The 16978-nt window shown below is 43.4% G+C and overlaps 1 protein-coding gene across 1 annotated transcript in view; it reads left to right on the top strand.

Annotated features, from left to right (window-relative positions):
- The window catches only part of ZSWIM5 (zinc finger SWIM-type containing 5), a 179807-nt gene that overhangs the window by 149902 nt on the left and 12927 nt on the right, over nt 1-16978 (top strand). The window contains exons 3-6 of the mRNA XM_054981751.1: nt 2020-2168; nt 4522-4672; nt 13409-13588; nt 14655-14831. Of these exons, the coding sequence (XP_054837726.1) occupies nt 2020-2168; nt 4522-4672; nt 13409-13588; nt 14655-14831 (657 nt within the window). The remainder of the gene's footprint in view (nt 1-2019; nt 2169-4521; nt 4673-13408; nt 13589-14654; nt 14832-16978) is intronic.

Genomic DNA, 16978 nt, shown 5'->3' with positions numbered 1-16978 from the left:
CAATCACCCGGTTAAATGCAATTGCAGGGACAGGTGCTCCAATGATTCCTCCTGGAATGCACTAGTCAGAAGCAAGCATGATGAGTGCCCATACCACAAACTAGCCACAAGCACACACAGAGTCTCAACTTTCCAGCAGTAACAGGCTGTGCCTGGCTAAGCAAGATTTTTTTTTGTTATGTCCTTCTGTTCTTTCCTGCTGCTGGATGAAAGGGGGAATGGAATTTCCCATCCAATACCAGAAGGTAATAGAAACTTCTGCCATGGACCATCAGGAAACAGTCTGTTGCTCAGCATCAATTCTGGACCAAGAGATGAAATACTTTGAATCACATTTTTGTCCAATTACATTTTTTTTCTATTTTTGAAGGTACTTTTAATACTTCTTCCACTTCCTCTTTCCAGTAACTATAGCGATGGTTATCTCAAAGCCTGCCATTTTGCTAGTTTGGGGAGCAAGGGTGTTACACAAAAGTGTTTTCCCCTTGCCCCTCCAATCCACTGAGCAAAGAGGAGATGAGACAGATAAGGGCTGTTGTGAAAAAAAGTATATTTGCAAATATAGGTACAGGCTACAAGATGAGCTCAGAATGTACCCCAGAACAAAGGAGCACATGTTACTTTTAAGGGCTTGTGACATCATTTTGGAGAAACGAAAGTCACATTCAGAATAAGGCACCTGATCACTTCTATACCTTTAGATTGGACTATTGTCCACCTTTCAGTCTCGCGACAACATCATTTGCCATCCTATTCTTGGTTTCCATAGCAGCATCTTCCTTCATTCCACAACTGGTTACTTTTCTACACAAATTCTCTTCTCCAAAAGGGGGAAGTGGGTGGAACTTATAATTCTCCCTTTGTCTCTGGCTTTGCCCTGTTCATATACCCACAGGAATGTCCAGTTATCTATCTTCAAGGATAGACATTCTCTCTTTCCATGTACAGCTAGGGAGAAGAAGGTGGGGGGGTGGCTAAAAGCAGAGACCAGTAACTTTAAAACATAATCCATCTTATGCTTCTTGATAGCTTAATATTATGGCTATATGATTAATCCATAGTCTTTACTAATATAAATTTGCTAATCCCACAAGGGCATCCAAGAATGGTTATACATATCTTACGGCTTAGCCATCAAAACTCTTATGTTGCTTTCTTTGTTAGGTTGTAATCCTGAAACTTTCACACAATTCCTTGCTGGGTTATCTTTGAAGTAACAGGATGATAGTCTATAGGCAAGGGTTGCTTGACATCAGAGATATTGTGTGCCTTCTGGTATGAACAAGTCTTAGCATTTCCTGACACAGACTAGTTTTCCTGGAGTCAGCTAATGAATGTCACCTGTACATGGGGTATTTACTGCCAGTGTAGGAGGAGAACTGCACTGCTTTAAACATGTGGTTTCTTTCAGCTGAGTCATACTAAAGGCAAAGACACAAGGCAAGTTGACATTCGATCAGCACAGGAAGACTGGCTGTAAATATGTGGGAGGGGAATCATCCAGGTTCTCACCGAGTCCAGGAGTCCTTGAACTGGCTGGTTGGGGCGTCAGCCCAATTTGGTGTGTGATACAGCTCTTGGGCTTTGACCTAATCATTAGAAGAGCTTCTGTCAAGGGAGAAAAATGTTGGCATTACTGGAACTATTATACCTTTAAAGACAGAATGGAATTGAAACTTACTTCCCCATAGTGGTCTGGTCTGTTAATTGCTTTATTAGGATAGTTCGTTGTAGTCTGGGTTCTTTCGGCTTCATATCTAGTTCTAACTGCCCTTGGCTGTAATAATGTTTGTACAGAGCATAAATATTGCTTGTGAACATATGCAGCAATACTGTTTTGTGCAAGAGATTGGTTCATTTCTTGTTCTTTTAAAAAAGAAACTTGAATATATAGGTACACAGTAGTCTTTTAACAAATTAAAATGGCTGAATGGAGTGAGAGGTTACAATAAGCAATTCCACCTCTATGATTGTCTTGGACGTGATTTCTTTTTAATAGCTGAGCTTTTCTTGCCACAGGTGCACCAGACCCCACCGCAGGGGCTAGCATTGATGATGAGAATTGCTGGCATTTGGATGAGGAACAAGTGCGAGAGCAGGTGAAGCTGTTCCTCTCCCAAGGAGGGTACTATGGCTCTGGGAAGCAACTCAATTCCATGTTTGCTAAGGTGAGAACTGGCTTCCTTTTCTGCAAAAACCCAGTACCCGTCTTTCCTGAGGCTTTTTAGCATTCTGTCCTCTTTCCCCAGGAGCTTTAGAAATCTGCTTCTAGTACCATAGATTGCATCCCTTTTTTCTTTCCGAAGACGGGGCTGGTGTTGACGTGGTTTAAATTGGACTCTTTTGTTAGCCTTTATGGATCAAAGTGAATACTACAGGAAGTGTCTTCTTTCCTTATTCCTAAGTGTTTTGTCACTTCTAGCAAAAGATGTTTAGATATGTGCACCCCAAGGAATGAACATAAATAAACCGAACTTACATGATACTATGAAATTAAGAGCTGTAGCCACAAAATAGCATGGCATCTCAAGAGATATTTTGTCCTGTCCGCTCCCCCTGCAATATATCAGAGCCATCCCTGAGCCTTAAGATTCATTGGGCCATTTGAGCATGTATGCGTGTGGATGCCTGTGTGCTGGTACATACAGCCTATTGACAACCTATTGTCGATGTATGTTAGGGCTGACCAAGTATTAAGCCAAGAAACAATGAAACTCAGAACTGAAGCTAATCTCTTGTGTGTATTAAGTGAAATAATACATCAGAGCAGGGCTCATTTCGAGGGGGAACACACAGGAACGCAGTTCCAGCAGTTCCCCAAAGAGGTCACATGTCGGGTGGCCCTGCCCACCTGACTCTCGACCACTTTGGGCCCGTTTCAGCCTGGATTGGGGCCGAAACGGCCCGGATCGGGCCTCTGATGGGTGGTGGATCACTCTCCCACTCAGCAGCAGCCCAATCCTGACCATTTGGGGCCCCTTTTTGGACATTTTCAGCCCCTTTTTGCCAGTTTGGGCCCAATTTTGGCCCTGAATGGCCAGGATTGGGTCCAAAACAGCCAGGATAGGTGATGTCAGGGGTGTGGCATATGCAAATTAGTTATGCTAATATCACACTTCCGGTTATGTCAAGGGGTGTGGCATACGCTAATGAGTTGTGCTAATGAGTTATGCTAATGAGTTCCTCCAGCTCTTTTTCTACAAAATGACCCCTGCATCAGAGCATGACGAGATGCCCTTTGTCCTGGCTCGGCAGTGTCTGTTGTGTCTATGCCTCTTCAGTGTTCCCACTGAAGAAGGTATCTTGTCACATGGATGTAAGCACCACTGTTTCAAAGTCATGGGGGTAAAAGTATACAGAACATGCTAAGCAGCATACCTATTCACAACCTGTATTAACTATCAACTATATTTTAATTAAAACAGTATTTTTTTATTTAATAAAAAGTGTTAAGTTAATGGATTTAGAAAGGCATGTCTGCTTATAATGGCACTATGAATAAAGAAGGAGAACATACTTTCACAAGGAATGACAAAATTTTTTTTCTAACTTACACAGGTTTGTCTTTGCAATTTATAGAATACAAGTGTTTACATTGTTGTTTAAAGGTTCCCTTTTTAATAAAAGAGAAATAAATTTGCTAACAAAGATAATATGAGGACACCTTCTGCCTAGCTATTTTTCTTTTTAAATAAAAGGGGAGATGATTGCATAGATGGGTGGTTAAAGGAGACCCTGCAGGCTATTTGCATCAGCAGAAAAGCTGGCTGAAGCCCACACATTGTATAGGTCTTTTACACTACTCCTCATCTGACCCATTTAAACATCCCACTGAAATCCTCCTTTAGGGGGAGATGGTCCTGTACACATTTTCCTATCTCTCTGACTTCCTTGAGGCCAAAACCAACAAGAAGCTGTTCTGTGACTGGAGCTTTTAAAAATGTCATTATCCGGTGCATGGGGCCCAATTCTAATGAGGACTGTGGTGTGAAGGGGCTTAAGCTTCTCCCTGTGCCATTTTCCCAACCTCAAATGACCCTGAGGAGTGGCTCCTTAGGTTGTCACCTACAGCGATTAAAGATGGAGAGCTGGGCGGGGGCAGTGTAAAGGAGATGCAGCAAAGCAGGGAGACCTTGAGAAATGGGCGCTACTTCTGACAGATCAGGTCAACTCACTCGGCCCATCAAGATTCCAAGGGAAGAGATCTCCCATTCTGGATTGTCTTTGTCTCCTTGAACAGACTGGGAATTAACCTAAGTAAAGTTCAGTGGTACATCTTGATTTTAAACAATAAGATTTTAATACAACAATAGTCCTGTAATCTTGCAGGTATATATGCACTCCTTTCTAACCCTTTGCACACTAGGTACTGTGGGAGTATTTTGAAGACTTCTTCTCCATTTTGTAGGAGTGCCCCGAGATGGTCTTTGATTCTTGCTTAATGTGCAAAAAATGGGTTTCGTCTCCAGTTGATTCATTTTCGGTTTAATTAAAATAACCACTCTTTTTCCTTTGCTTTAGGTCCGTGAAATGTTACGCATGAGAGATTCCAATGGAGCCCGGATGCTGACGTTAATAACTGAACAGTTTATGGCAGACCCACGGCTTGCTCTCTGGAGGCAACAGGGAACAGGCATGACAGATAAATGCCGGCAGCTGTGGGATGAGCTGGGTGAGTTTCCACAGAGCAGGGCTTCCACTAGAGATGAGAGCTTGTCCAACTTTATGATGAAGGAGACTGGAGGAAGCCCTTGTGGAGCACAGATCTCAAAGGCTGCATGAATTCTGATAATTTGTTCTGGCTAGATGGCTTTTGGGGATAGTTAGAAGCTGCACAGAGATAGAAAAAGGCATTCCAGAGGTACATGAAAAAGATGGACAGAGAGAAATAGTTGGTGATTTCTTGACAATCCATTCTAGCAGTGAGCATTTTTCCTGAGATTTTCAGGCTCCTCCTGTTGGTAGACAAGAGCCAGGCTGGCTTGCCTCCAGCTTCCTTTTGAGTTGTAGGTGGGCCTCAGAAATATGAGAGGAAAGGGTTTCACATCACCCTGGCTCTCTCTCTCATGCCACACTGCTCTATTTCTGGCTCTCAGGAGAGGTACATTCCTTCCCCCCTGGCTTGCTTTCAGCCAGCCTTTTAAAGTGCTGCCTGGAGGCAGGGCAGCCCTGGACTCACTTAATCCCCCAGGCCCTGGGGGATGGGCAGGGTATGACCCCAGTGGGACCTCTAGCTAATCTTCCCCCTTCTCCTCCCTCCTGGCCTTCAAAGGCCCATGTGGGCTCTCCCCAACCCTCACTTTCATGGCCTGTGGTTTCTGCTCAACCTCCTGCTGGAGTGGATGCTGTTTCTGGCCCAGCTCCCCCCATGGCCTTTGCGGGGGCTAGTGAGCCTCCTGCATTGTTCCCTTAGCATCGTTGAGGCTCCTGGGCCACAAGTTGCCACAGTGCTTCCTCAGGCCACAGGACAGCCTCGCTTGCCAACACTGCCTTTTGTGATCATAGATCCAGCATAGTTAGCCATGTTAGTCTGTAGTAGCAAAATAGTAGAGCCCAGTAGCACCTTTAAGACTAACCAACTTTACTGTAGGATAAGCTTTCGAAAACCGCAGTTCTCTTCATCAGATGCTGTGGTTCTCGAAAGCTTATGCTACAGTAAAGTTGGTTAGTCTTAAAGGTGCTACTGGACTCTTTACTATTCTGCCTTTTGTGGTGTTTCCTGGGTGGCTGCAGGCCAGGCTGCCTGAACTCTGAGTTGCCATGGTGCTTCCCATGACCTCATTGCAGTCTCGCCTTCAGTGACCCTGCTGCTGCTGTCCTCACTGCTGGTCTCTCCCTCCATGGCACATGAAAGTGTGGGGTCAGAGCTCCCGGCCCCAGATAGAGATTTAACATCTGCGTTTGGAAAGGCTGTTTTCCTCTTGTTCTTTATCTTACAAGAAATGAAAAATGCATTTATTGAACTAAGTTCTCTTCAGGCCACATCTCTACCTTTTAGCAGCCAGGATAAGATCTTTCCATTATAAGTTAGTTTGATAGAAGTCTAGAAGCTCCCATACAAACCATCTTTTTGAACTTTACTTGTGGCTTAAAACCAGGGGAGAGGTTTGTTTTCCAAAACCATCTGCCATAGCCTTTTATTGGGGAGATGTTGCCTCTTTCAGAGCAGCTAGTAAGTACTGTGCAAGCCAAGCCGCTTGCTGTCTCACTAGGCCAAAATGCACAGTACTTGATGTAGTTTTGTGTTCAGATTTGTACAGCAGACTAGAACTCCAAGAGCAGCAGAGATCATCTTGGTGGCAGAGATGGTGAATGAAATACAGTTGCCAGCTTGAACTCAGGACTTTGTCTAATGTCAAGGAACTATCAAATATGACAATTGGTATAAAAATATATATTTGCATAAGTGTACTTTTGGCAAGGATACCAATGATAGAGTATGAGGCAAGAGAGTACTAATACGGGGAAGGAAAGAGGGGAGCCAAGGAGAAGGGTACGCAGTGTCCCTTGATAGCTGGAGAAGGCTCTGGGCTCTCTTTTACATCTTCACTGCAGTTTGTTCTTGGATCCCTAGCTTACACTGCCCACATTTTCCCAAACTTTTTTTGTCTGCAAGAGTAGAGATTCTCTGCATTTCAGAGTCTGCTGTAAAAGACAAGGAAAGAGACACAATGGGTTAGGGTATATAACCTTTCTGTCGAAGGCAGTTTATTATCTACATTGTTGAAAGGCATAAGACTGGATCCCTAGTCTCCATTCTGTTCAAGGCAGCTCTTTTCCTCCAGTGCTGAGTGTCTCCTGTCAATGCAAGAGGAATTCTGTTGCACCAGCAGAAGACCCTTAGACTGGAGGACAGTGCTATCATTCATGGAACAGTCATAGGATCCAGTGCAAAATGATTAATAAAGATGTAATTCTTCACATTTCTAATTTAAAGGATTGTGTGCCATGCTGCCTTTAAGAGCCTGTGCAGACTGTTGTTCCCCTCTCTGCCAAATGTTCTTAAGTTATGGGGGATCTGTATAATTTCTCCCTTGTCCTACCCTGACCAACTAATTTTAGTCAGCTGTCAGTCTATGGTTATAATTTGCATATTCTAATATTTTGTTTTTATTTTTCATTATTTTTATTTTGTAAGCCACTCTGGGAAGCATAAAAATTTAACACAAACAAAAACAAACAAACAAACAAACAAAAACAAACAAACGTCTATTGGAACTGGGACTGATGTATGTGGACTGAGTGTTATGAGCACGTGATATCATTTTTGACAAATTGCAATTGGTATTTTTCCCTGCTTTTCATCCCAAAACTGCATTTAGTGTCTTAGTTTCCACCACTGTCCCACTGCAATGGAGGATACTGTTTAAGAACAAAAGAGGCAAACATTTGCAGTGCGCCAAAATTTCATGAATTCTTTGCTATCTTGGTTTTTTCTTTTTAGCATTGTGAAAGCTATGCATATATCTTATCTTTCTTTTTTAAAAACAGTGAACAGGGCTAAGTTATTGCCCTACCGCACCTTTCACCACATAGGTACACTATTTAACCCCTTCAATCTACCCTTCTTTTAATGGCTGAAAAGGTTCTTACTCTTTACTATCCTTTGTGGCAGGAGAAAGCTAGACTTCCTAAATGATACCTGATTTTAAGTTCATGCTAAATTATATAGCCATGCAATCACTACTTAGTTTGTAATTTGTTGAAAGAGAGGCATGATTCTATTCCTAGTAAAACTGTGACAGTTCTTCAGAGCTAAAAGGCCTCTGAAGATGCTCATACATGATCCTGCTAGACAAAACACAAGAGGAATATCAATATTGTCTTTGTACAGACATCTTTGGATCATTAATTGCAATGGCAATTCTATTGGCAATCTTAACTGTGAGAAAAAGATAACAGCTGGACTGCAACTTGACCTTAATCTGTTTAAAGACTGTTTATGTATTTCCTTTATTTACGGTTAAGTATAGCACCAGTTTAGAGAAGAGAAGAAAATGTGGGACTCGGTGGTTTTTAACCACCTGAACTGCACTGTGGACTTTTCTGGCAGTTGTGTTAGGACAGTGTAGAGTTTTGTGAAATGGTAACATTGCTCTGCTTGGTATCTTAAATGAGAAGGTCAGCTTTTATAAAACTGCTGAGGGCTTGTGTTCAGTTGGTCTGGGATAGACTCCCTTTCTAAGGCAGGGGAAGGAATTAGAGCTCAGTAGTAGTCTTCATGCTTTGCATGCACAGAATCATAGGTTTACTCCCCAGCATGTCCAGCTAAAAAGGCATTTATATAGTGCTTTCATCATTCAAAACACTTACATATGCTGTGTCAGTAATCTTCATAACACCTCTGAAAACAGGCCAGTACTAGGGGTGTGCAATTCGGGTATATGATACCCGAAAAAAACCCAAAACAACCTGTTTCGGGTTGTTTCGGGTTTTCCCGAAACGTTTCAGAAAACCCGAAACGTTTTGGGTAATCTGAAACAGCGATTTCCGAAACGTTTCGGGTTGTTTCGGGTTTCTCAATGGGAAAATGCCTCCGTCTTCCCGGACACCTGGGGGAGGCATTTTCCCACCGAATCAAGCCAAAATTGGTGGGGACCTTCCTCTAACTGCTCTCTAACAACCCCCCAAGTTTCAGACCGATTGGACTTTGGGGGGCCATGTTATGGCCCTCCAAACCAGGTCCCCCTATCCTCGCCTAAGAAAGGGAAAAGTGAGCGTCTTTTTAGCTTGCTGCTGCTAATCTTCTTCATTATTTCCTATGGGGAAAAATGAAGAGGCAGGCTTGTCTTGCCAGGGGTGGCATTTTGCATGCAAAATGCCCCCCAACCCTCAGGGGCCCTTCTCCCACCTTTCCTCCCACCCCCCACCAAGGCACAGCCTGTTCCCACTTGGGGGGGGGAAATTCATGGCCTCCCCAAGTAGGTGCTCTTTTCTCTACTACTTACAGCTGGGGGAGGCTTGTCTTGCCAGGGGTGGCATTTTGCATGCAAAATGCCCCCCAACCCTCAGGGGCCCTTCTCCCACCTCTACTCCCACCCCCCACCAAGGCTCAGCCAGCTCCCACTTGGGGGGGCATTTCATGGCCTCCCCAAGTAGGTGCTCTCAGCCCCCAAAGTCCACCCCCTACAGCCCCACACAAACCCAATTCCCCCCCAGCTGCCACACACAGACCCAAATCCCCACATGAGCCCCTCACAGACCCAAATCCACCCCCAGCAGCCCCACACCCATAACCCCAGGAACAGGCTGGCAAAGGCCAGCCCTCTCCCTTTGTTCCCTATGCTGGGAACTTCTAAACTCTCTTTCCCTGGGCAATTCTGCACAGCCCAGGGGTGCCACAATGGTGGGCACACTTCTGAGTGCCAGCTGGTCCCTGTGAAAGAGCACCTGAACCACAGACACCCTCCCTCAAATTCCCCCACCACCTACATAGATGGCTGGCCAGCCAGCCCCATTGTTCCCTATGATGGGAACCAACTGCACAACAAGGAAAAAAATACAAACAACACAAAATAAAGTTTTTTTAAAAATTATTTTCTCCCTTTCAAAGTACAAGTAGGCAAAGCATTATGACACATTACACCAGCAGTCCCCCGCACAGAAAAATTAACACAAGTCACTTAACATCAGAGAATCACAAAAATACAATTCCTGTCAAAAACACTTTATTTCTTGAACAGCTTTAGGTTACACAGCAGGGGGGGGCACACCAATGGCATGGCAGCAGTATCTTACACAAAAATAACACAACTCACTTAACATCAGAGAATCACCCCCAAAAAATTGCGGTCAAAAGCACTTTATTTCTTTAACTGCTTTAGGTTACACAGTAGGAGGGCACAACAGGGCATGAAAGCAGTGTACTACACAAAAATAACTCACTTCACATCAGAGAATCACCCAAACACAATTGCTGTCAAAAACGGTGAAGTGGGTTGTATTATTTTGTAAGCTGGGACAGACACACCATGTCATTTTCTTTCAGCCACATCTTGGTTATGCAAGCTATGTCAATTCCCTCTTCCTGCAACAATGTGATGAGGCATGCAGTGTTACCCTTAATTGGTTGGGGAAATTAGCATTAAAGGAGACAAGTGAGAGACAGTAACTGGGATTCTCCACCTATGTCTACGGGGATTATTCCCTTAGAGAACGCTCAGATAAACAGGCAGATGTTCAACAGGAAAGATTTTTTATTAACAAGAATAAAATGCAAGCATATAGAAAACACACACAGCATATAACAACAACAGCAACATTCGATTTATATACTGCCCTTCAGGACAACTTAACGCCCACCCAGAGTGGTTTACAAAGTAAGCTGTTATTATCCCCACAACAACAAACACCCTGTGAGGTGGGTGGAGCTGAGAGAGCTCCTAGAAGCTGTGACTGATCCAAGGTCACCCAGCTGGCTTCAAGTGGAGGAGTGGGGAATCAAACCTGGTTCTCCAGATTAGAATCCCATGCTCTTATCCACTACACCAAACTGGCTCTCATGGAACTAACTAAGAAGACAGTGAGGAAATGGGAAAGCAGTTTTCAGGGAAGGGTGACAATTACTCATCTCGGAGAAGAAGAGGTCTGCAGAGGAGCAGCAAAATGACCAGCATTTTACAGTGAGAAGTGCAAATGGATTTGGGGTGCATGGATGGGTACCAAGGCGCGCACACACACACAGAGCACATGGCTGGGGAGCCTTGTTATAGGGCAAAATGCATCTGACGAAGAGAACTTGATTCTCGAAAGCTTATGCTACAATAAAATTGGTTAGTCTTAAAGGTGCTACTGGACTCTTTTTGATTTCACTGTCAGAGAGGTACCGGAGTCTTAGGGTTGAGTTGTTTTGTTTAAACAAAATAGCCAATATACCTAACACTAGAAAGTGAGCAGCAAATGGCTGCACCTTGTGCTACTTAACTACATATATCTTAGTTTTGCCATCTGAAAAACAGGAAGAAATAAAAATAGAAAATAGAAACAAGTTTTTAGTAAGCAAAATGGTTTTTTATTTGGACTTAGAAACAGTGTTCATACAATCGCAATATTAAAGACCATCAGGTTTATATATTGAGTTAAATTTAACACATTGAAGACACTGATAGTTTCATTAATTATTATCATCATAATATACAGTATGTATACTATGTACACAAAATTACTCACATTCAAATAACAACCATATCCCGATATCTGCAGCATACGCTGAAATGGTCATTATCTAATGCCGCAGATTGTCTTGCATAACAATATTGTACATGGTTCTTAGAAAGTATTTTGTGTGAGTGAAGCCTTGCCTTAAAAAGAATGCCACCCATAGCAAGAGAGAATATTTCATAAGAGAATTTTTCGTATTTTTAAAGTCTTATACCACTCCCAGCCTTCATATCTCTAACTCTAATGCAACCCTTTTCTCCTTGTTGCATGCTAGGATTCCTTCCCTCCCTGTTTACTGAGAAACCAATTTGCCATTATATGCACAGTGGGCAAACTATAGTTTCAGAACCCGTAGTTTGCCTAATTTGAATGTAAAATTATAGTTTCCTGAAAAAGAAGGAAGGGAAGGAATTGCAGGATTCTTGAGGAGGAGGATGGAGCGTGCGAGCTTGAGGCTTGTCCCATAGAGCCAAATCATGGTATTGCATCTGGACTGAGTTGTCAAAATTGGCACTGTCTCTGCCAGTGTTTCTGGAACTTTCTCTAGGCGTGACAGTTATGGGCCCCAACAAGTGTTCTGTGCTGTCTTCAATGTGAATTGTATGCAGTTTCTGATCCCATTTTTTCCTGTCAGTAACTAGTATCAGATTTCAGAATGACTCAGAGAAGGAACTGGACAATTAAGAGAGCAAACCATCCCCTGTCATTCGCTCCCGCCATTCTGTGGTGTAGATCAGCTGTTTTGAATAAACCCAAAGGAAACATCACAGTGCCCTGGAGCATCATAGTGCCCTCGCTCCCAGTCTCTTATCAAAAGAACTGATTCGTTAAACTGGCAGCTTTGGGAAAGCAGCTCTGCTACAGGCCTTTGAGCTCCATGGGAGAATTTGCTGTCTGGGAGAGTTCAAAAGACAAATGTATAGAGCTGGGGTTTCTTTTTCTTGTGCAGGGGATGGAAGCTTTGCATTGTGGCTGAACCTCAAAAGGAAATGCCGGGAACTATCTAAACCAGTTCCACAGTACTGCTGTTTGCAGTGCTTTGGCGCTTCTAGATATTTGTAGAAGAGAGAGAGCCATTTAGGATTTCATTGGACTTGGTGGGTCAGTAGCATGTAGATTTATATGATAGCTGTGAGAATAATTGTAACTTCTAGGTTTAGCAGGGAAAGGCATGCTCATTGCCAGTTGTGAAAGAAGAGTGACCTACTTGGTCTCACAGCTAGTTCTTTTTTTCCCTGGAACATTTTTATCATTGGTGAAAAAGTATGTAAGCTTTCAGATTACATAGAATTCCTACGGACTGTGAAAATTAGCCAGGTAAAAAATATATTGCCTTTCCTCTGTGTGTGTGTGCATGTATGTATCTTTCCTTAGGGCCAGCATATAAGAATGTTACAATGCCGCAGTGATACATCGATTGCTGATTATTTTAAGCCCTCCAGTGGTGATGGGAAATGGCACCCACGGCAGGGAGGGTCACTTGGCTGTGATCGTTCCATTTCATCAGTCCAGGTCTGGGAAAGAAGGGAATGGGAGGGCACAGAGAGTGGATTATTCCGGGGGGGAATAGTATGTGTGGATGCTCCAAAAATATCCTGCCCTAGTTTGGGTGCCAAACCAGAGCAAAACCTCCATGTGGAAGCAGCCCATGATATCTAATGAATAGTGTTGCTTGTTAACTTTTCCTTATCCATTCTAGTAAAAACTCATTTATTTGCAGCTTTATGTGACAGCTGGGTCAAGATAACAATAAGGAGTGTTATGCAAACAGAATGCTATGAAAAACTTTAAAGTTTCGCTGGAGTGTTTTAGGGAAATTAAAATAAAAAGCCATCATGACTACAAATGGGCTGAAGAATAATGGCAGATTTAATTGCACTCTGATATTGCTGATACAAGTAATGCAGACGTGTATAGGGTAGAAATCAGGTTATCATTTAGAACTTCTAATCATAGGTTTGCTAGTGTAATTTTAAGCAGGCTTTGATGTGCAGTTCAAGATTTGTCCTGGGAGTCAAAAACAATCTTGGATGCATATACAACCACTGCCTCTACATTTTTGTCTCAAGAATATAATTTAACTTCATTATGGAAGACATTTATTTCTGGAATTTATTTGCTTTTATAATTTTTCCTCTGGGATTCAGTGTATTTTCCTGAAATAAGATGTGGATGTTTTTGAGACAGTTACAGGCAAGGAGGCAGGTAGCATTGTCAGACTCCTGATGCATTTCTTCACCTTTTACAGGGGCTCTGTGGGTATGTGTTGTGTTAAATCCTCACTGCACTCTAGAAGAGAAGGCGTGCTGGCTTCGACAGCTCCGGAAATGGGGCGATATGGATGTTTGTCCTTTAGAAGATGGGAATTATGGCAATGAACTTCCCAATATCACTAGTGCGCTTACTCAGAGCTCCAGTCATCGGCAAGGTAAGGGGTGTGTATGAACATTTTGTTTTCTGCTATAACACAGTATCTCCAGTTGAAAAAAAAAGTCTTGCAATGTCCCAACTTCCCAGAAATATAAATGTTTACATAAGAAATATCCCGTTGTTCACTCTGCATGCCAGGCTTTGGGAAGTATTTTGAGTGATGTTTTAACAGTAGGCACCTCTTGAAAAGAGCAAGAGTCCAGTAGCACCTATAAGACTAACAAAATGTGTGGTAGGGTATGAGCTTTCATGAGCCACAACTCACTTCTTGAGATAGGCACCTCTATCAGTGGTAGTTTCTTACTTGTTTTGTACTAGTCATGTTCAGATTAACCTGTCTCATTTAACATTTGTTGTCTCCCCAGTTATCTTTTATTCTTTGTTGTCCCTGATGAATCTCATTTTTATAGCCAGCATTTCAATAGATGCACCACCACTGTTGTGCATTACAGTCTTGCGTAGTTCCTGCCCAGTTTTTTATGTTCTGTGCTTTGACTGGCAGCAGGTTTTAGGCATCGAAAAGCCTTTCTCAATACCTCGTGTCTGAGATCTTTTAAAACAGAATTGAACCTAAGACATTCTTCAAGTGTAGCAGTTCTGAGCCTCTGTTTACTAGAAATCGTGCGTGCGTGCGTGCGTGCGCATGCGTGTGTGAGAGCGGTGTGTGTGTGTGTGTGCGCTATCCTAAAAGTGCAGGATCCATTTTTTGTTACAACTTTATCCTGGATATAAAAACATGAACTTCTACTTGTAAGTTGGTATGGTGATGGCGCACAAGAGCTCTGCAATGGCCCCTTCAGTTAACAGTGCCTGGGCCCACAAGACGGTACTGTTGCTGCTTTCAGAATAACGTTTCTAGAAGGTCACGTGGTGCCGCTTCTTCAACTTTCTCTCCTTAGGCCAGCTAGTGGCCTATATGGAAGCACACTGTTCCAATTTTGGTTTTCAAATACACGAATACCACACCTAGTGCAGCAAAGGCTGAGAATTAGCCAAACCAGCATGAAGGATAATGGGAGGCCACAAAGCACAGCAAGTGACCCTCTATGTTCACTTCCTTTTAGACTCCTTGGCAAGGCCGAGGCGCACTGTGTTCACTCGTGCCATAGAAGGCTGTGACCTGCACTGGCAGGATAGTCACCTCCAGCGGATAATCAGCAGTGACTTCTACCTCTCTCCTTCTTACCAAAGGGAGGGTGAAGGCCTTCTCTTCAACTCACAAGGACAGCCATTATGGCTGGGTAAGCTTATTTTCCTTGGTGGTAGCCCTTGTAACTTCACTCAGTGCACTCTAGTTTGGGGAACTCTAGTATGTTGAGATTGCTTAAGAAAAAGCTATACAATTTGAATTTGGAGCTTCTTTCTGGGGGAATAAGAACAGTACCCACATGCATGTATAGTGTCTCTCTGTATACTTCCCCTGCTTACTGTGGATCCTAGGAGTTTACAGCCTCAAGCTTGAGTAGTCCATTTCCTGTGCAGACTGGGTCCCTTCAGTGAAGCCTGCAAAGAATTCTTGCCTGGTTTCCGGTCCTTTGCTCAGGATACCTTGTCTGTTCCAATAAGGAATAGGTATTATGGTGTCTGCTAGCTTATTTATTTATTTATGTCATTGAGGTATAATGTCTTGGAGAACTGAGGTGCGGGCTCCAGTGGTAACAAACAATACCACAAAATGCCCCCCTATTATGTAGGAGGAAATGGAATTAAAATCCATTCCAAGAACATGGAAGCCATACTATTGGTTATACAGAAAGGATATAGTGTGATTGTTGTATAGCTCAGTATGAATGCCCTACTTAATCTATACAGTCCAAAGCCGGGATAGTCAAACTTGCACACCGATCACTGATTGATTGTCAGAGTGCTTTAGGAGTGTTTGCTACTGGCAGACAATTCTGAAAATGCTCCTAACTCTACTTGTTTTACAAATAACAGCTGGGTACCCACAGATCTATACTCCATATCCTACCACTCTACAACCCAGAGCAGCAATTTGTATGGTGTTCAGACTGCAGAAGTTCAAGGCCTACCAGGATAACCCAACTTTCCAAGCAACCCAGTTTGGTTGCTTGGAACAGCAATATTTTAAGATTCAGAGGAGTTAGCTGTGTTAGTCTGTAGTCGCAAAATAGTAAAGAGTCCAGTAGCACCTTTAAGACTAACCAACTTTATTGTAGTATAAGCTTTCGAGAACCACAGTTCTCTTCGTCAGATGCATCTGAAAGCTTATGCTACAATATTTTAAGAAGTGTCAGTGAAGTATGTAAGATCTAATGGGTGCGCCTAAGGATCCCTTGCAGCATTGCAGTGAACATGGCTGAATGCAGTTCTGGTACAGAACCCATCAGTGAAGTTGCAGAGGATTTAGAGTGGCACCTTTCTGATCACATTGCACAACTGTTTATGGCTGCAGACTGGACTGGTCCTTCATCCTGCTCCCAACCTACCAGCGTTTATACCAGTTCTTCCCAAACTCACTAAACTACAGCCTTGCCCAATGACCTAATACTAACTCTTCCGAGTCTGAAATACTGCTTTCTTATCTCCCTGCTCTTTCTGACTACAGGCAGGGATGTAGCTGGAGATTGGTTGGGAACAGGGTTGCAGCAGACCCTCCCCTCCCCCCCCCCCACATACCTTTTAAAGGGACACGGACTGGTGGTGTCCCAAGATGGCTCTAAGGGGCAGAGGCCAGGATTTGCCTGTGGAGTTGGCCAATGCTGCTTCTGACCTTTTGTGCAGGATAGGCCCTCACAGGAGGCCATAGAAGCCAGGGGACACGCACAGCTTGGGAAGCAGGCTGAGGAAGAGGCTAACAACTTTTCTCCCCTGATTGCACTGGAGAGACATGGGGAAGAAGTGGATGCAGTGGCTGAGAACCCTCTGCAAGGCAGCTGCAGCTAGACTGACCAAGGGGCTAGACACAAACATCCCTAGGCCACACGTTCTCTTTACAGAGCGCCTCCTGGAGGAGACCAAGACTACCATAGGTAGTTGTTGAGTTGCCAGAAGCATTTGTATGATTTCTTGATTTGATAAATACACACTGGAGATCCTTTTCTGAAATGTTTGTTGCCTAAGATGTCTTCTCAGAAGCTGAAAGGTGGCCTTTAATAGCACTTGGCAAACCCGCTGGGAATGTGGAAGAGAAAATGAGGGGAAGGAAGAGTATAGATGCATTTTGAATGCCTTGTGGGAAATATTTGGTTTAGAGACGGTCATGCTTCTGCGATTTTTCTGTCTCCAGAATTTCCCAGACCAGGGACATTTGTAGAGGAGAGCTCTTTGTTGCTTTCCATCCAGTGTGTGTCATCTGCTTATGAGCCATAATCCTCTGCCCAATAACTAGGATTTCAGGTGGAGAACAATCAGCAGGAGCAGATGA

The sequence above is a fragment of the Eublepharis macularius genome, chromosome 5 (assembly GCF_028583425.1).
Source record: "Eublepharis macularius isolate TG4126 chromosome 5, MPM_Emac_v1.0, whole genome shotgun sequence".
Classification (NCBI taxonomy): domain Eukaryota; kingdom Metazoa; phylum Chordata; class Lepidosauria; order Squamata; family Eublepharidae; genus Eublepharis; species Eublepharis macularius.
Note: the sequence above shows the minus strand (reverse complement) of the source record. Positions and strands in the feature narration are given on the sequence as shown.